This window comes from Clinocottus analis, unplaced genomic scaffold, assembly GCF_023055335.1.
Source record: "Clinocottus analis isolate CAN_PGR_092001 unplaced genomic scaffold, fCliAna1.0.p SCAF_21, whole genome shotgun sequence".
In the NCBI taxonomy this organism is placed as follows: Eukaryota; Metazoa; Chordata; class Actinopteri; order Perciformes; family Cottidae; genus Clinocottus; species Clinocottus analis.
In genome coordinates this window covers 8,634,862-8,649,241 of record NW_027175943.1, presented here as the reverse complement: position 1 = coordinate 8,649,241, position 14,380 = coordinate 8,634,862, and the positions used below count along the sequence as shown (strand labels likewise).

The 14,380-nt window shown below is 42.4% G+C and overlaps 1 protein-coding gene across 1 annotated transcript in view; it reads left to right on the top strand.

The window, feature by feature from the left end:
- The window catches only part of LOC137792143 (collagen alpha-1(XXV) chain), a 142,455-nt gene that overhangs the window by 80,576 nt on the left and 47,499 nt on the right, over positions 1-14,380 (top strand). Inside the window, exons 3-4 of the mRNA XM_068587643.1 lie at positions 638-682; positions 4,358-4,365. Of these exons, the coding sequence (XP_068443744.1) occupies positions 638-682; positions 4,358-4,365 (53 nt within the window). The remainder of the gene's footprint in view (positions 1-637; positions 683-4,357; positions 4,366-14,380) is intronic.

The following is a 14,380-nucleotide window of genomic DNA, read 5'->3' as shown; positions in this document are numbered from 1 at the left end:
CCAGCTCGCCTAAAAGTCATAGCTTTACCCTTTGACTAAATTGTCAATACTCACGCTTTTTTGGGGCAAAGAGCAAACAAAAATGCCAATGCCTAAAAAAAATGGTTTCCAGCTGCCAACCTGTGGAAAAGCCTGCATGTATTGCTGGGAAGGAATGGATCATTTTCTCAGAGATGCTGCATTTTCCAAACTGAGAACTAAACCTTGATACAATAAGACCCAGTCAAGTCTTCCACATGTAAAACTTGGCAAGGCGTGTAATTGTTTTACTCCTCCAGCTGGGCTTCAGCAGATTGATGGCGCTGACAGAAAAATGGCAAACAGGAAAACACTGTCTAGGTAAACAAATGAAAAACCGGGGCACCCGTGCTGAAAGGGGGAAAAAAGAGCAAAGAAACATGGTCTCCAGCATGAAACACAGTGTGTGTTTAGTTTTTCCACCTCAGGTCATGTATAAATAGAGCCTAAATACTTAATGAACCTTGAAATTTGTAGGTGTTTGTCGTCCGAAGGCAATTATTTTTTGTGTCTCTTCCTCCTCCTTCTTTATGTACTGTACTTGAACAATATGAAACTGGTATAAAACAAAAAAGACAATTAAATTACGAACATGTATTCGTCTTCTCTTTTTTTGCAGGACCTCCGGGAAAGCGAGGAAGAAGAGGCCGCAATGGAGAACCTGGTATGTGTGCATGTTTGTGTGTGTGTGTGTGTGTGTGTGTGTGTGGCCAAAGATCACCGTCGTCTCAATCCAGAAAGATTCAGGGAATAATGCAGGACGACGTCAGCAAATCATACTGCAGATTCAGTCATGTAAAAGAACACTGTATATCTTTGGAGGCCAAAATAGGTTATAGATGTGTAATTTGTGGCCCAGTGGTTTCAGCGTTCACTTGGATTGTTTCAGCTTCAGTCGCCTTAGAAACACTATATTTTCACAGTAAAACTGTGAGGCAGTGCAGTTTGAGATGATGCCTGGACTCTTTGAAGCGGATGAGCTCCTTGTCCAAGTTTTGAGTCACACTAACCCTCCTATGGTGATCCTACCATGAAGTTTAGCATATACAACAGTTGTTTGTTTCCACAAATTCAGCAACAGGTTGCCGAAATACGTTCTCCAATCTCCCCTCCCACACACGCTCTCGCTCTCCTGGGCTGACTCAACAAACTTGGCGCGCCCGAGGGCTCGAGTATCCAGGAGAAGGACAAGTCCCACAGACGTGTCGCAACAAATTGAATTCACAGCGAGAACATGCGCTTGGCGAGGAGCTGCATCCACACTGCGTTCACCTGATAGTGAAAGCGATAATGGTCTCTGGAGTGCGGCAGTGTTCCTGTAGCGAGAGTGCAGCTAACGCTTCAGAACTGAAGTACTGCCCTTGTAAAAAGAAATTAGAGAGACAGGGCAAAGGAAGGTCCCAATTTTGAGTGAGGTAGAGTAATAAGGGAGCGGTTTGGTTTCACAGCCTGAGAAACAAACACCGAGAGGGGAGGGAAAAAACAATCTGCTGGTTTTACAAGCAAATCCAGCTGCTACTTTTTTAAAGTCACAGGAATCACATCTAAAAAGCTGTTATTTGACTATCAGAGATTCTATTTCCTCCTTAATTTTGGATTTTGCAAAATCAGTTTTGAATCCCATTGTGGCCACGTTGAGATGTGGATCTGTGTGGTGGGGCTGTCGGCCTTTCCTCTTTCTAAGTTACATGATGCTAAAGTAATCCAGCGCATGGCTTGAAAGCCAAGGGAGGTGAAAAAGAATAGAAATCAATTGACAGACAACAGTTAAATGTTCTGGTTGGCTGCAGATCTGTGATATCGCCGGCCTTTGTTGATACAGCGTTTAACTTTCAAATGAGCATTCATCCAGCCAGCCTATTTCAAATGGCACCATTGTGCGAAGACAGTTCTTTCTCTCTCTCTCTCTCTGGTCAGCCAGAGAAATGGTGGAGCATGTGAACAGCTTCCTCTAAACAAATCAATTGGAAACAAGCAAGCAATCATAACCCACTCCCAATGTCTGGACTTGAGAGGCACAATGGCACAGGGAAGACAATAGGGAACAATTGGGATGACAGGCCTTACCGCTCTGTAGAACAGCTCAGATTACAGCACTAAACGCGGCTGAGGTACAAGTGTCTTTTTTTTGTTTTATTAATGTTAGCAATGCAGTGTTGACACCAGCTTTTTATCTGCAAGTTCACTGGTTATGATCAGCATCTGCGAAAACATTCATGCAATTTTAAATGGCTTCACAAAGAAAGGAAAAAAGCTTTTAAAGTCCTTGTACCGAGAATATCATTTTAAATTTGGGCACTTTAAATGCCCCGAAGGTGATTTGCATATTAGCATGCAATTATAGCTCAGTTATTTCTGTTTGGATATGTTGGCAGGCGTAACAAAACAACAACAATTTGTGTAGAACTCATGCATTTTATGCCAATATGTCGGCACCCTGCTGTAATATTCAAGCTCAGTGTCAAACTAGGTCTACACATTGAACGGGTGAAAAACTTAGGATTATTTAGCAGACATTATTCATACGACTGAAAGATTCAGTCCTTGACGGGCACCGGCGTGCCACATTCTGCACTGTGAGCCTTGTGCAAATCCAATTTCCCTCTTTTAAGTTCACAACACCGGTTGATGTTGAAGGAAAGCATATTTAATTCATGATTCGCTTTAACCGAAAATAAGTACGCCGCCGCAGCAAGTTTCCCACAAATTCAGGGTGAGGTGTTTTGCAGTTTACTCGTCTACAAAGGCAAAGGAAAGCTCTTGCCCAGACTTGGCTGAGAACAAATAGGAAAAAGACACGGTGATATTTACCTATGTATAAAACATGAATAGGATACTTTATTAGGATCTCTTGTTTGTTTACCAGTAACATATGGAAAGGAAAAGTGTGGCATGACAGTTTAGGATAAAAACGTGTTTGTAGCAGTGAAAGCAACACTCTCAGACTGTTCCAGCAGGTGGCCAATACTGGAAAATGTCAAAAGTTTCCTCCCATATTTTCCCTGTGTGAACAATAGGCACTTTTTACTTTCCTTTACAAAAGGAGGAATTGATGCTTAACGTGAGCCGGTTGAGCAATTCAACCTTTAGAGTGGTGCATCAGTGTCAAGCGTGAAGAAAAGTACCACTTTCCTTGCAACAAATGCCCTGACTCTTCTTTTAAAACGGGAGTTCAGTTCAAAGTCAGCCTCATTGTTCACCTTTATGTTACGGGAGAGCGTGACAACAGCATCCACAATAGTGTTAGCGATCACACATTTAATGAAATGACTGAGTGACTTCAGTAACCTATCCATACGCTGGTGACAGCAGGAGTTTGGTAAGCTGTGGAGGAAATGACTCGGGGTTGCAGTGTGGGAAGGAGAAAGTGAGCTTTGAGGGTGGATTATTTAACATTATGTCACAGACTATTTCATTTTACATGGATTATATTTCTTCAAATAATGTTTTTGGTCTAACTAATGCCATCAAATTTAAGAATGCATACCTTTTTGAGGTGGCTATTACGAGCTTTGGAGCATATTGCACATTTTTTATCACATCGTGTCTTTGATTTTCCATAATTTGCACCGAGCCATTTGACACAGTGGGACAGGTTTATTAAAAGCAAAGTGGTCTACTGTAACTCAACGATCCATGATGCAGAAGTACAGCCCAGCGAACCTCAAACACACGGCTCCTTAAATACTCCAGCTGCTGGAATAATTTGCACTTCCCCGTTGGTCATGAAGAAGAACAGCTCAAGAACATAGGACTTGTTAAGAAAAAAAGAATCCTTTTTATTTCAGGGTTAAAGCAGCTGGGTACCTTTTTAATAAGAACCTAAAGACCCTAAATGATTTGCAGGGCCCATAAGTGCGTTGGCACACAGTCCTTTGAGCAGTAATTGGGGAAAAGACGAGTGTCACCTCGCAAGAACGTGGGAGGATTTTTTTAACAAGCATGCAACCCCATGTAGTAGTGAAATTAGAGTGACTCACCAATGTGATCACCAGGCCTGGTGGCCATTGTTGGCCTGACCGCATGGAAAATAGATTGCAATCTTTTGTCGCGGTGCTATTGTTGTATATACCATACAGTAGGTAGAAATAGAGGCGGGCTTTTGGAGTTACACGGAAGTAGAAAGTAGGTGTCATGTGCATAGTCAGTGAACGCGTCACGAAAGAGACATCTTTATCTAATGTTCCTTCCCAGAGAACAAAATGTCAGCAAGAGCCTGAATTCCCATCGGAGTTATTTGGAGATGTGGTTTTAGTGGAACATTGATGATCTGCGTCTGTTTGAACGCTGATTGAAAACACACTAAGTACTTTTTTTTCTTCTCCCTTTTCTCTTTCAGGACCTCCTGTAAGTATCCCTGCCTCACATCTTCCCTAACTGTGATGCCCGTGTGAAGGTAAAACCAGTAAAAACCAAACTGCAGGATGCCGTTCAGCTAATGCTGCTTCACTGTTCTGAAGTCCAGAGCAATTTTACATGAAAGGGAAATATTTGCATAAAACCTTAATGTGGTACATTATTTTCAAAACCATTAGGTTGCCTGGTAACCAGTGGAGACTGCACATTGTCCCTGCAACCTGCACCTGTATAACTTCTAGAAATGGGGATGTTTGTACAACTTAAACCAACGAGATGTAACGTATTCATGTATTAATTAGTGAGCTTTAGACTTTGTATGAGGTGAATGTTAAAAAAAAGCACTGTGTTTTTACAACTGATGTAAAAGACATCCGACTTTGACAAATGTGCTGCTTAAAATCTCTGTTGTACCACACAGTGAGACTATTATTAAATGAATCTCCTCATCCTTGCCGTCACCTAATGGGGACCCTCGTCCCTGTCATTTGGGCAGTCTGGTTTGTAATATCCTCGCGACCATCCTCCATCCCTGCCAGCTCCCGGCACCCGAACAGATCAGATCACCTCATTACACTGCCGGATGATCACAGATCCACTCCCCTTAACAGATGGAAAACTTCAGAGTTCACCCAAAAGATGAAGACAAACCCAGACTTACACAAGCACCGAGGATTGTGACAGTTCGCTGTATAACCGGGTCAAGCGGGCACTGTATGTGTGTGCGCTGTTAAAATAATTTATAGTCCCGAGGCACGTGTGATTGAATAGGTATAATAGTGTGTGCCGACTGAGCTGTAAAAGTTGTAAGTTAATCCTCAGAGCCTTCGCAGGCACTCGCTCCTGGGGTTCTGGGACGTAAGTAAGTGCAGGTGGTCTCACTTCTTCTACTCTCTCGCCAGGCCATACGTCTGACAAATAAAATCATACTGTGTGAAGTATTGTCTCTGAAAAGTTGGGTTTGCCTGTAAATGCATGGGCTGTTTTGTTTTGGTGCTTGGAGGATTGTTTCCTTCGGGTGAGACGTCATAAATCCAGTGCACAGAAAGGAGGTACCTGACGTTGTCTCAGTTGTGGCCAGCAAATCACTCTCTGATGAAGTCATTATGGGAAGCAGAAGGAGCTGTACATGTTTGGTAGGCGTGGGCTTTTCTACTGTAGCAACCAGGTTTATGTGGAACCCGTGCTGGACGAAGCAAAAGGCTTCTAATGTACAGTGCAAACCAAAAAAAAAACCCTGAAGGTTGACTGCATCTCTAAACAGACTTCCAAAATTGCAACGATCTGACAATGACTCACCCAGTGTTCCCGAAAAAAAAAAAGAAAGAAAGTAAAGTCAAAAGTAGACACTCGTAAGTAGCCTCATGTGGTTTCTCATTTGGTATGCCCACCCGGGGGGATGGCAGGGGACACGTCTCTATGAATATTCAACAGCTCCCTCTATAACTCTGTAACACTTGGTAAATTGTACACAGCCCTCTGAGCCAAAAAAACAACAACCGCTGAAGCCGCTGAAGCCATTACAGATCTCGGCCGCTGATGAATGGGCAGAGATCGGCGGTTTCAGTTACACAAAGGGAAGAAAAATGTCCTCAATCAAAGATCATCAGGAAAGATCTTAATTTGTGGTTTGCGAATAGCGTTAACACATGGAAAAATTCTATGTAATTGGGCTTTTGTGTCAATTTAGCTTGGGCTCACAGGGTCAGTTTTAAGTGATATTTAGTTGGACATCTTCTCTTGTCTTTCAGACACATTGGAAAAGTGTTTTTTTTTTAATGTTACAGATATGGGTCAAGGTGATTTTCAACTTTTGCAGCATCCGAGGAAGATCATTTTGCCTCGTCCTGCTCGCGAAACCAGAGGAATGTTCTTTTTGCCGTCCATAAAAGTTAAAGTCTTTGACATGACAGCTGAGGCCGGAATATCATGTCTTTGCTTCTCATTTAAAAAAATCCTCATATTTTCGCAGCGGTTCAGGAGTCAAAACATCAACCCCAAGCACCAACCGCAGTGTGTGTGTGTGTGTGCACACACCATTTAGCACCAATCAAGCATAAAACACCATCCCCAGGGCTGCACAAGAGTACCCACTAACACCACCCGCCGACTGTACTTTTTCTTTTGCGCAGACTGTATGCCATAATTACAGTTATACAGAAAGAGAACGAAACATGTAGAGGAGGACGGAAGGGGAAATACTTGAAAATGATACAATGTTGGAATAGCAAACCCACTCCACACTCCAGTCTCAAACCTGGCCACTTACAAGTCAGTCGTGTTAGCAATGAGGTAAATAAAGCTGCTTGCTCCCGTATCTGTGTTTGACAAGTAGTTTCCGCCTCCCTGCTTCACAAGCTGAGATTCCAGAGACGCAGGTTGAGGATGAACTGTCACAGCGCATGAATTATGCAGCTGTGCCACTGGGATTAGAAGCAATGTGGGAGTGAAGCGGAGGAGCCCAGACGCCCACCACCTTTCATCCTTCATCTGCTATGCGCCGCAGCTCCACACCTGTTAATAAAACATATTCCAGCTGGACTTTGATCACTTTTCCCCCCCTACGGAAAGGGGAGAAGGCGTCAGTTTATCAAAAGTGAGACCCTAGTTAGGAGGCCCTGCATGCTCTGATGTTGTTTTGATTTTGAAGTATTGCTATGCCCATTAACACATCACATCAGAGTGTGGACAGAGGCTCAGCAAGAGCAGCAAGTGGCTCCATCTGATGTGGCCCTTCATTTGGGCCCATAAGGGCAGCGGTGCCCGAGGAGGCCGACCGCCACTGGATGTGACAACATTAAGAGTGTGACCTTTCTAGATGTCAGTCCTGTGCTCATGCTGTGCCCATCGGCAGCACTTGTCTGTCAGCAAGTGACGAGAGGCAGCGCCCAGGCCAACCGAGAGCTTGACTCACAGTGATATGAAGCAGTTAATGGTGTTCGTTGGCTGGCTGAGCGGGCTGAAATACTCACAGGGGAAACTGTCATTGCCATGGCGTGGTAGGAGAATTGGCACACTATGACTGCGATGCTTGCGGTTTTAAGCCGGAAACCACAGACGACGTTTGCTTATGATGTGTGCATGCAGGGGGAGTCCTCCCTTGTATCGCTCTTCAAGTCTTCTGCTTTGCACTAATGTCACATCCATTCCAGCCCTTAGTCCTTCCTCGTCTTTTAGCTCTCTCTCAGGACAAAAAGCCACACCAATAGTGATCCATGTTTGTCCTCGACATCAATCTTTAAACCTTCCTCTGAACGCCGAGTTTCAGTATCTGGAACATCCACTCCAGAAACTTTTCTTGAAAACTTCTTTGGATGTTCTGCCGTAGGAAGCCTACTTCTAGCTGCCTTTACATCTGGCCGGTTGACATCAAATGCATCAGGGTTGCACCGGGGCAGGAAAGTCGCCACAGAGACCAGACACTACAACTCCGTTACACTACAAAATACTAGAAGCTTTCCCTGGCAGCAATAGGCTTAATCAGCAGTATGTGAACTTGTTCGGCAAGAGCTTTAATGTAACTGGTGTCCTTTTATATGTCAATTTATATGCCAGTCCTGAACTTCGGCTTTAAGAAAAGTATTTTTGATTGAGAGGAATTTTCCATCAAATTATGAAAAATGTAGAGCTGCCACTATGTGGTTCTAATTGAATCAACAGAAGTGAAAGAAACATTTTTCCAACTGGAACATTGTACCTTATTCAACATTTCATATCCAGGAGAAACATTTTGTGGGTCTGAAATTAGCTTGCGTATTGTGCAGACGTAAAAAAAAAAAAAAAATTGGCTTTGATTTTAAGCTTTTTATGGATACAATTTGGTTAGAGCTGTTTAAATGTTCCCTCTCCTGATGAGACCTTCCCTTACTGCGATTGCGAATGAGATTCTCCTCCATGTTTGATTTTCATCCTGAGCCCCACACAACGCCACATCTATAACCAGTCAAACCATCAGTTTCATCCCTGCTCCAACAGGAACATCATACACATAACAACTAGCACACACCCACACAATCACAAACACATACGCACACATTAAAGTCATTTCATGCCAGCTAATTGTGATACACTGTGAATATGGGAACCAGATGCCATTCCCAAGTCAGTTTTCCAGTGTGGTTTTCCTATCCCTGCCTAACCTCTGCGTCCAGATTCCCCCGACAAGCACCAACCACTTGTGGTCCGCCGCCTCTGCCCATTCTGCTCTGATTACTCAGATCCATGTCCTCTTTTAGTTTCCCGCCTTAAAGTCCCCCCCCCCCCCGCCCCTCCCACACCCTATGTGGAGCTAACAAATGTAAGTGTACTTATAGATGCACACTTCCCTTTAGTAGTATTTTTACTGGATGTGTTTTACTCTGTTCCAAATTTGTTCATGTTTTAAATTTAGTAGTTTTCACTTCCAATGATGTGGCTAAATTATTGTCACTTTGCATTGGTGCAATTGATCAAATCTTTGTATCAAAATGGGATATTTCCACATTGCTGGGTAGAGAGATTTAATGCTACATTATTTTCTTTCTGTTGGGCGAAAAGAACGACTCATTGGTGGTAGATTATAAGCGCTGAAAGAAGTGTTAAGCACGTTTGTAAAGACATTTGAATTTGATTGCACCCACTAACATATTTCCCAAAATGTATAATTTTTTATTTAAATCGGGCAGGTTAAACTCAAGCCAGATTGTGGTGAAATCTAGACCTCTCAGTTTCAATGTGTGGCAAACATGATGCATCACTTAACTTGTGCGTAAGTCCGGGTTTAGTCCTTTCAAACCCTTTACGATGGCCCTCCTCCCACTTCTGTGGTGAGCAGCACTCCTCACCTGCCCCCCCCCCCCTTTGACTTACTCATTCCCTGTCAACACTTGGTGCCCGGAGTAGTGCTTTGCTTAACTTCCTGTGTACACACATGTTTATTAATATTGTGTAGCTGTGTGAGAAAACTGTTTGCCCGTAAAGAAGAGGTTGTAAAAGCGGTAGTTGTTGGCCTGCACTCTCAGAGATGCCAGTGCTCCAGGGTGAGATGATTGGATCCATGTGGCCGGCAGTTCAGGCTCCAGCAACTGCTGCCAGCCGCGTTGGCCCAGGTTCTGCAACGAGGATATGAGCTCCGTTTGATGGATTGATTTTCTGGACCTCGGTACATTGAACAGGTCATTGTGATGAAAACAAATACACATACAGATCCCCTGTTCCTGACTTTGTTGCATCTAGTTGGATTAGGTAGATTGCAGCACAAGATTGTAGCAGCAGTTTGCAGCCAAACCCACGAGAACTACTTTGCTCATGTCAACGGCAGCTAAAGCTGTGGCTGCGAGCCAGCCTTTCGACTTGCACTGCTCAGTCAGGCGAGCAATGTCAAGCGTTCATTCATCACGTTTTAGTAAATTACAGAAGAGTAGGAACGATAACAATGGAAATTCAGTGTCTTGCCTTCTATGTGAGATGAGAAATTCTCTTTGTTGGTAACACGCCTTCTAATTGCGTTGCTTGTAATCACCTTTATTTTTTGGCATTTAATCCATGTGTCAAAGTCAGCTGCTTGAATCTGAATACCAGTACAAAGTCTATAAAATCTGCATGAATTGAGTAGGAAAGTAAATTTCTTTTCTTGAAAATTGATTGAAGGGAGTTTTTCGGGGAGAGAAAGAATAGCGTGGAACAGGCGTAAAGAAATCTCTGCTTCCATACTTAGGTCATGGGATGGCATACATCATAAGTGATCTGTGAGTAGTAATACTTACGTGATGTAAATGCAAAGGCATCTTGGATGCACATAGATTATTTGTTTGATGCAGAATATGAAACTAAGAGAAAGCACATCATCCGCTCTATAGTAGGAATTGGTCAAAAGTCAAAAACGGATTGTGACTAAGAAAAACTTTGAACTGAGGATGAAAAAAGACCAACACAGAATGCACGGATGTCTAGAATACATGGATACTTTCACATCTCAATAACCAGCTCTGCAGGAACCACATATGAAATGTACCTCGCTGCCAGGATCATTTTATTGAACATCATTCACTCTTTAATATGAAGTGAAATAACTTGCATTGTTAGATATGCATGGCGATATTCATGTTGCTTGCGGGTTTGGCCCCAGTTTTCTTCGCGTTTTTATATTTCCCTACAGAACTTTCCATATTTCTCCCCTAGTCTGTTTTAAAGGTGGCATGGGGTTTCCTCTTATTTTTCATACCAACAGCTCATTTGGGCCATTTCAGGAGACAGTGGTCATGGTTTGGCTTAAAATAGGAGGCTAGTCATGTATATGGCGAGAAAAAAAGCTTAATCCTGATCCAGTGGTCCACCAAAAACTTGACAGTATCATGCACACAGGATGTTCTGTTACAAATCATCTCATGGTGGAAGTTTGACATAAGTTTGCCCAGCGTTAAGCTATAGAAGATGTGAGGCTTTACATCAACGTGATATATGTCATTTCCAATAAGTGTTTCTGCTTTGGGGTGTCTACATTCTGTTTATCACCACACGTATGACAGAGAGATATTATTTTTCAGCTCCCTTCCACAAACTAATCTTTTAAAGAGAATTTCTGCAAAATAATTGTCCCAATCCCTCAAGTTACAGTGAAATACTGTCTGTACACCAGTAGACCAAATCCAAAATACACATGTTTAGAGCAATAATGTTCTTGGGTTCTAGTTGGAAATCTGTTAAAGGAAGAAAAGACATTTTAGGAAAAAGGCTTATTTATTTTTATTGCTGAGCTTTACATGAGAAGATCTATGAAAACACAAAGTTACACCAAGCAGCCAGTTAGCTTAGCTAACAACAGCAAGTTGTGGTTTTACAGGGGGTGAAGGTCCGGACTATTTTTTGGAGCCGTAGCAGTAACTCTCCGGGGGTCTCCGCTGGATGCCTATCAACTAAAGAGAAGGCTCCAGGAAGTTACTGTGGTTCGGCATGAAAAAGCATTTTGTTACCTTTGGACTGAGCCACGCTAGCTGCATGTTTCCATTCAAGAATCAAGTGAGATCTGAATGTAAAGGTGTCAAAGGCACGCTAGGGTTAACCAACTTCAACAAAGGAATGCACAGTTAGCAAGTTCGATCAAACAGAAGCAGCCTGATGAGCTATGGAGCACCTGCTGGAGGGCTGCTGCTGAAAAAGAGCCAGAGCAGAAGCAGTAAAAAAGATGTGGAAAGCTTACACAGGTGCTGATTAGAAAGCTTCCTGAAGGCAGACTGAAACCACAATGCTTCAGAGATGCTTGACAAGTCGACCCCCGCTGTAGTACAGTTCACTCCTTTTGAAATGGTCCTTGCAGGGGAGCTGTTTAATAGTCTCTATAAAAGACTCTCATTGTGCTGGCTAAAACATTCTGGAAAGGCTCCAGTCGATGCTGTCTGTCCATGTGATGTGCAAATGATGGGCCGTATAATGAGCAGGTGTGGACTGTGTCGCAAAATCATTTCCACGTGCTTTACAACCAGATGGAGGAGATAAATGAAGAAAAGAAATTGTGCAAGATATGGTTGGATTTGTCAAAAGCAGCATTCCACATGTGAAGGTTAAATCTACCAGTAAATGCAGCTCAGTGAAGTTTTTATTTAATCAATATAATTTACTAACCACTATATGTAATCAAAATAATTACTTTCAAAAAGATAAGATATGAAGCGTACATGTGTGATAGCATTACTTAGCTCCCTGATTAACAACCAGTGTGTTTTTTAGTTACTTTGAGGTACGTTGGATGAGGAACACCTGAACGCCACACAGTGTGTGATAACTTTCAAAACACTGTTACAAAGTGCTGTAGAGTAAAACCAAACACAGAACAACATCAGAATCAAATAAACTAAAAGTCTAAACTATACACAAACATCAGAGAAAAATGAACTAAGATATTGTGAAACATGAATTATAAAAAAAAGCAGGTTTTTCGAAAGTGGCATAAAAGACGCAACAGAGTTTGCAGCCCTGATCGCCTCAGGTAGGCCATTCCACAGTCTAGGAGCCCTGACGGCAAATGCTTAATCTCATTGATTTATGCACCTGGACCTAGGAATGACACCTCTGAGGTTCTCAGGGTGTGGGACAAGAGATCTGATAGATAACTTGCTTGGGGCGAGGCCTCTAGAGGCCTTGTACGTAATTATCTTTGAATTCATTTTAAAGAATCACAAGCCAGGATGTGATCATGTTTCATAGTCAAAACCATTAGCACGCAAAGTTAAAACAGTTAAGTAAGTAATGGATTAACTGCTGAAAGTAACTGACAAACAGTTGTAGTTGAACATCAAACAGGATACTGACTTATTAATCAAACCCATTAGCCGGGAATATCTACTGGAGTAACGGTGACCTCATTAATTCCATCACATAAAAAACATGTTTTTTCAGCCCTGTTATGGAGGTTCAGCATGGATTTGTTTCTCTACGTGGCTGTACTAACAATCTGGATTTATTGAAATGCTGAAGCATATAAATCAGAGTTTTTTTAATTTCTTCCCACAGACTTATTGTGCCCAGTCATTTAGCCTAGTTCTTTTGTGGGCCAACTACATGTATTTTTCAGTGCCAGATATAATACATTCAGCAGGCCTGTGCAAAAAGCTGCAGTGGGTATATTTATGTATTTCTTGTTCATAGACATCCATATGTTTGCAGTAACAGATTGTCAATAGCCTATTGTCCAAAGGCAATTTTCCTCCACAACAAAAAGCCTGCACTCATTTTCTTTCACTGCATTCCATTTTCAGGAACATGCTGGAAATGTATTTAGTCTCTCTGGACTGCATCTACATCATTGTAAAAGTAAAAAAAAAACACATTTGATTCCAATTTGTTGCCTGTTATTTCCCCCTTGGGAACCGCAATCGGAAACATTGTTTTCATAATGGCGCATTTTGTGTTTACAAGTGTGTTGTGGCTCTTTGTATGGTCAGACAAGTAAGCAGCAGGACCACCTCCTTGGATTTGTACGTATTAAAGCAGCAGTTCCCATCAGCTTTTGCCTGGCATTGTTGAAGTGAATTCATCATATTTGAATAAATGGGACGACGCACTACACAATCTTGCTGTACAGGTTCATATTGCATGACCAAAGGAAAATTGGGCCTGCAGATCCAGTTGGGAACACAAGCGCAACTAGACATAGACAAAAAGCTACGGATAGTTAACTGCACATTAAAAAATCGTGTCCGAAGGCACTGAGCAGGCTACATATCTCTTCCCCCAGAGCAGTGTGGGAAATTGGCTGAGGAAAACTGCTGGACTACCTCTGGAGCATTTCAGTTCTCAACTGCTTTTTTGTGCCAGTGTAGTGTAAGCTGGTCTGTGTGTGCAAAACCTACTGTTCTGGGTCACTGGAGGCTGTTCCTGTGAGTCTTTGGATCAAACACAGGTCTTCGACTAATGGCATCAATCTATGGATTACTGTCAGCGGACTTTTTTCTGTGACTCTGATATCTTTGGAAGCCAATCACGTTTGACCGGTATTAGCCTGGAAAAGAACCAACCGCAGAGCTATTACCAGAGTTGTATTGGTGACAGCTGAACAACTTGTTCTTTTCACCTGAGGACATACATGATTTTTTTTTTTGGCAGGTACAAAAGAGATGCACAATTGCCCGAACCTTGGAAGGGATCGTGGAGGATTAAGTTCTGTTCTCAAATAATAACTTTGTCTAACTTGTTCTATCAAAATAAAGGTATTTTCATCTGAAACATATATTTTACAAATAGCTTTTCATGTGAAATTCAGATTCGCAATGGCATACATGGCATAGTGGGTCAGTTAGTCACGCTGATCGAATGCTGATTTTTACAATTCTAGCTTATTCCGAAAGTGCGACCTCAAAGGAAGAAAGAGAGCCTTGCATACTGGCAACAATTTAAAGAAATTGTCTTTAGCACAAGCTCATTAGTCTCCAGCGTATGGATGCACACCTCATTGTAAAAGATCATCACTGAAGTAGAGGATTTGACAGAGAAGGATTTGACAGAGCCCACCCAGGAGCCCCTGCGAGCTGAT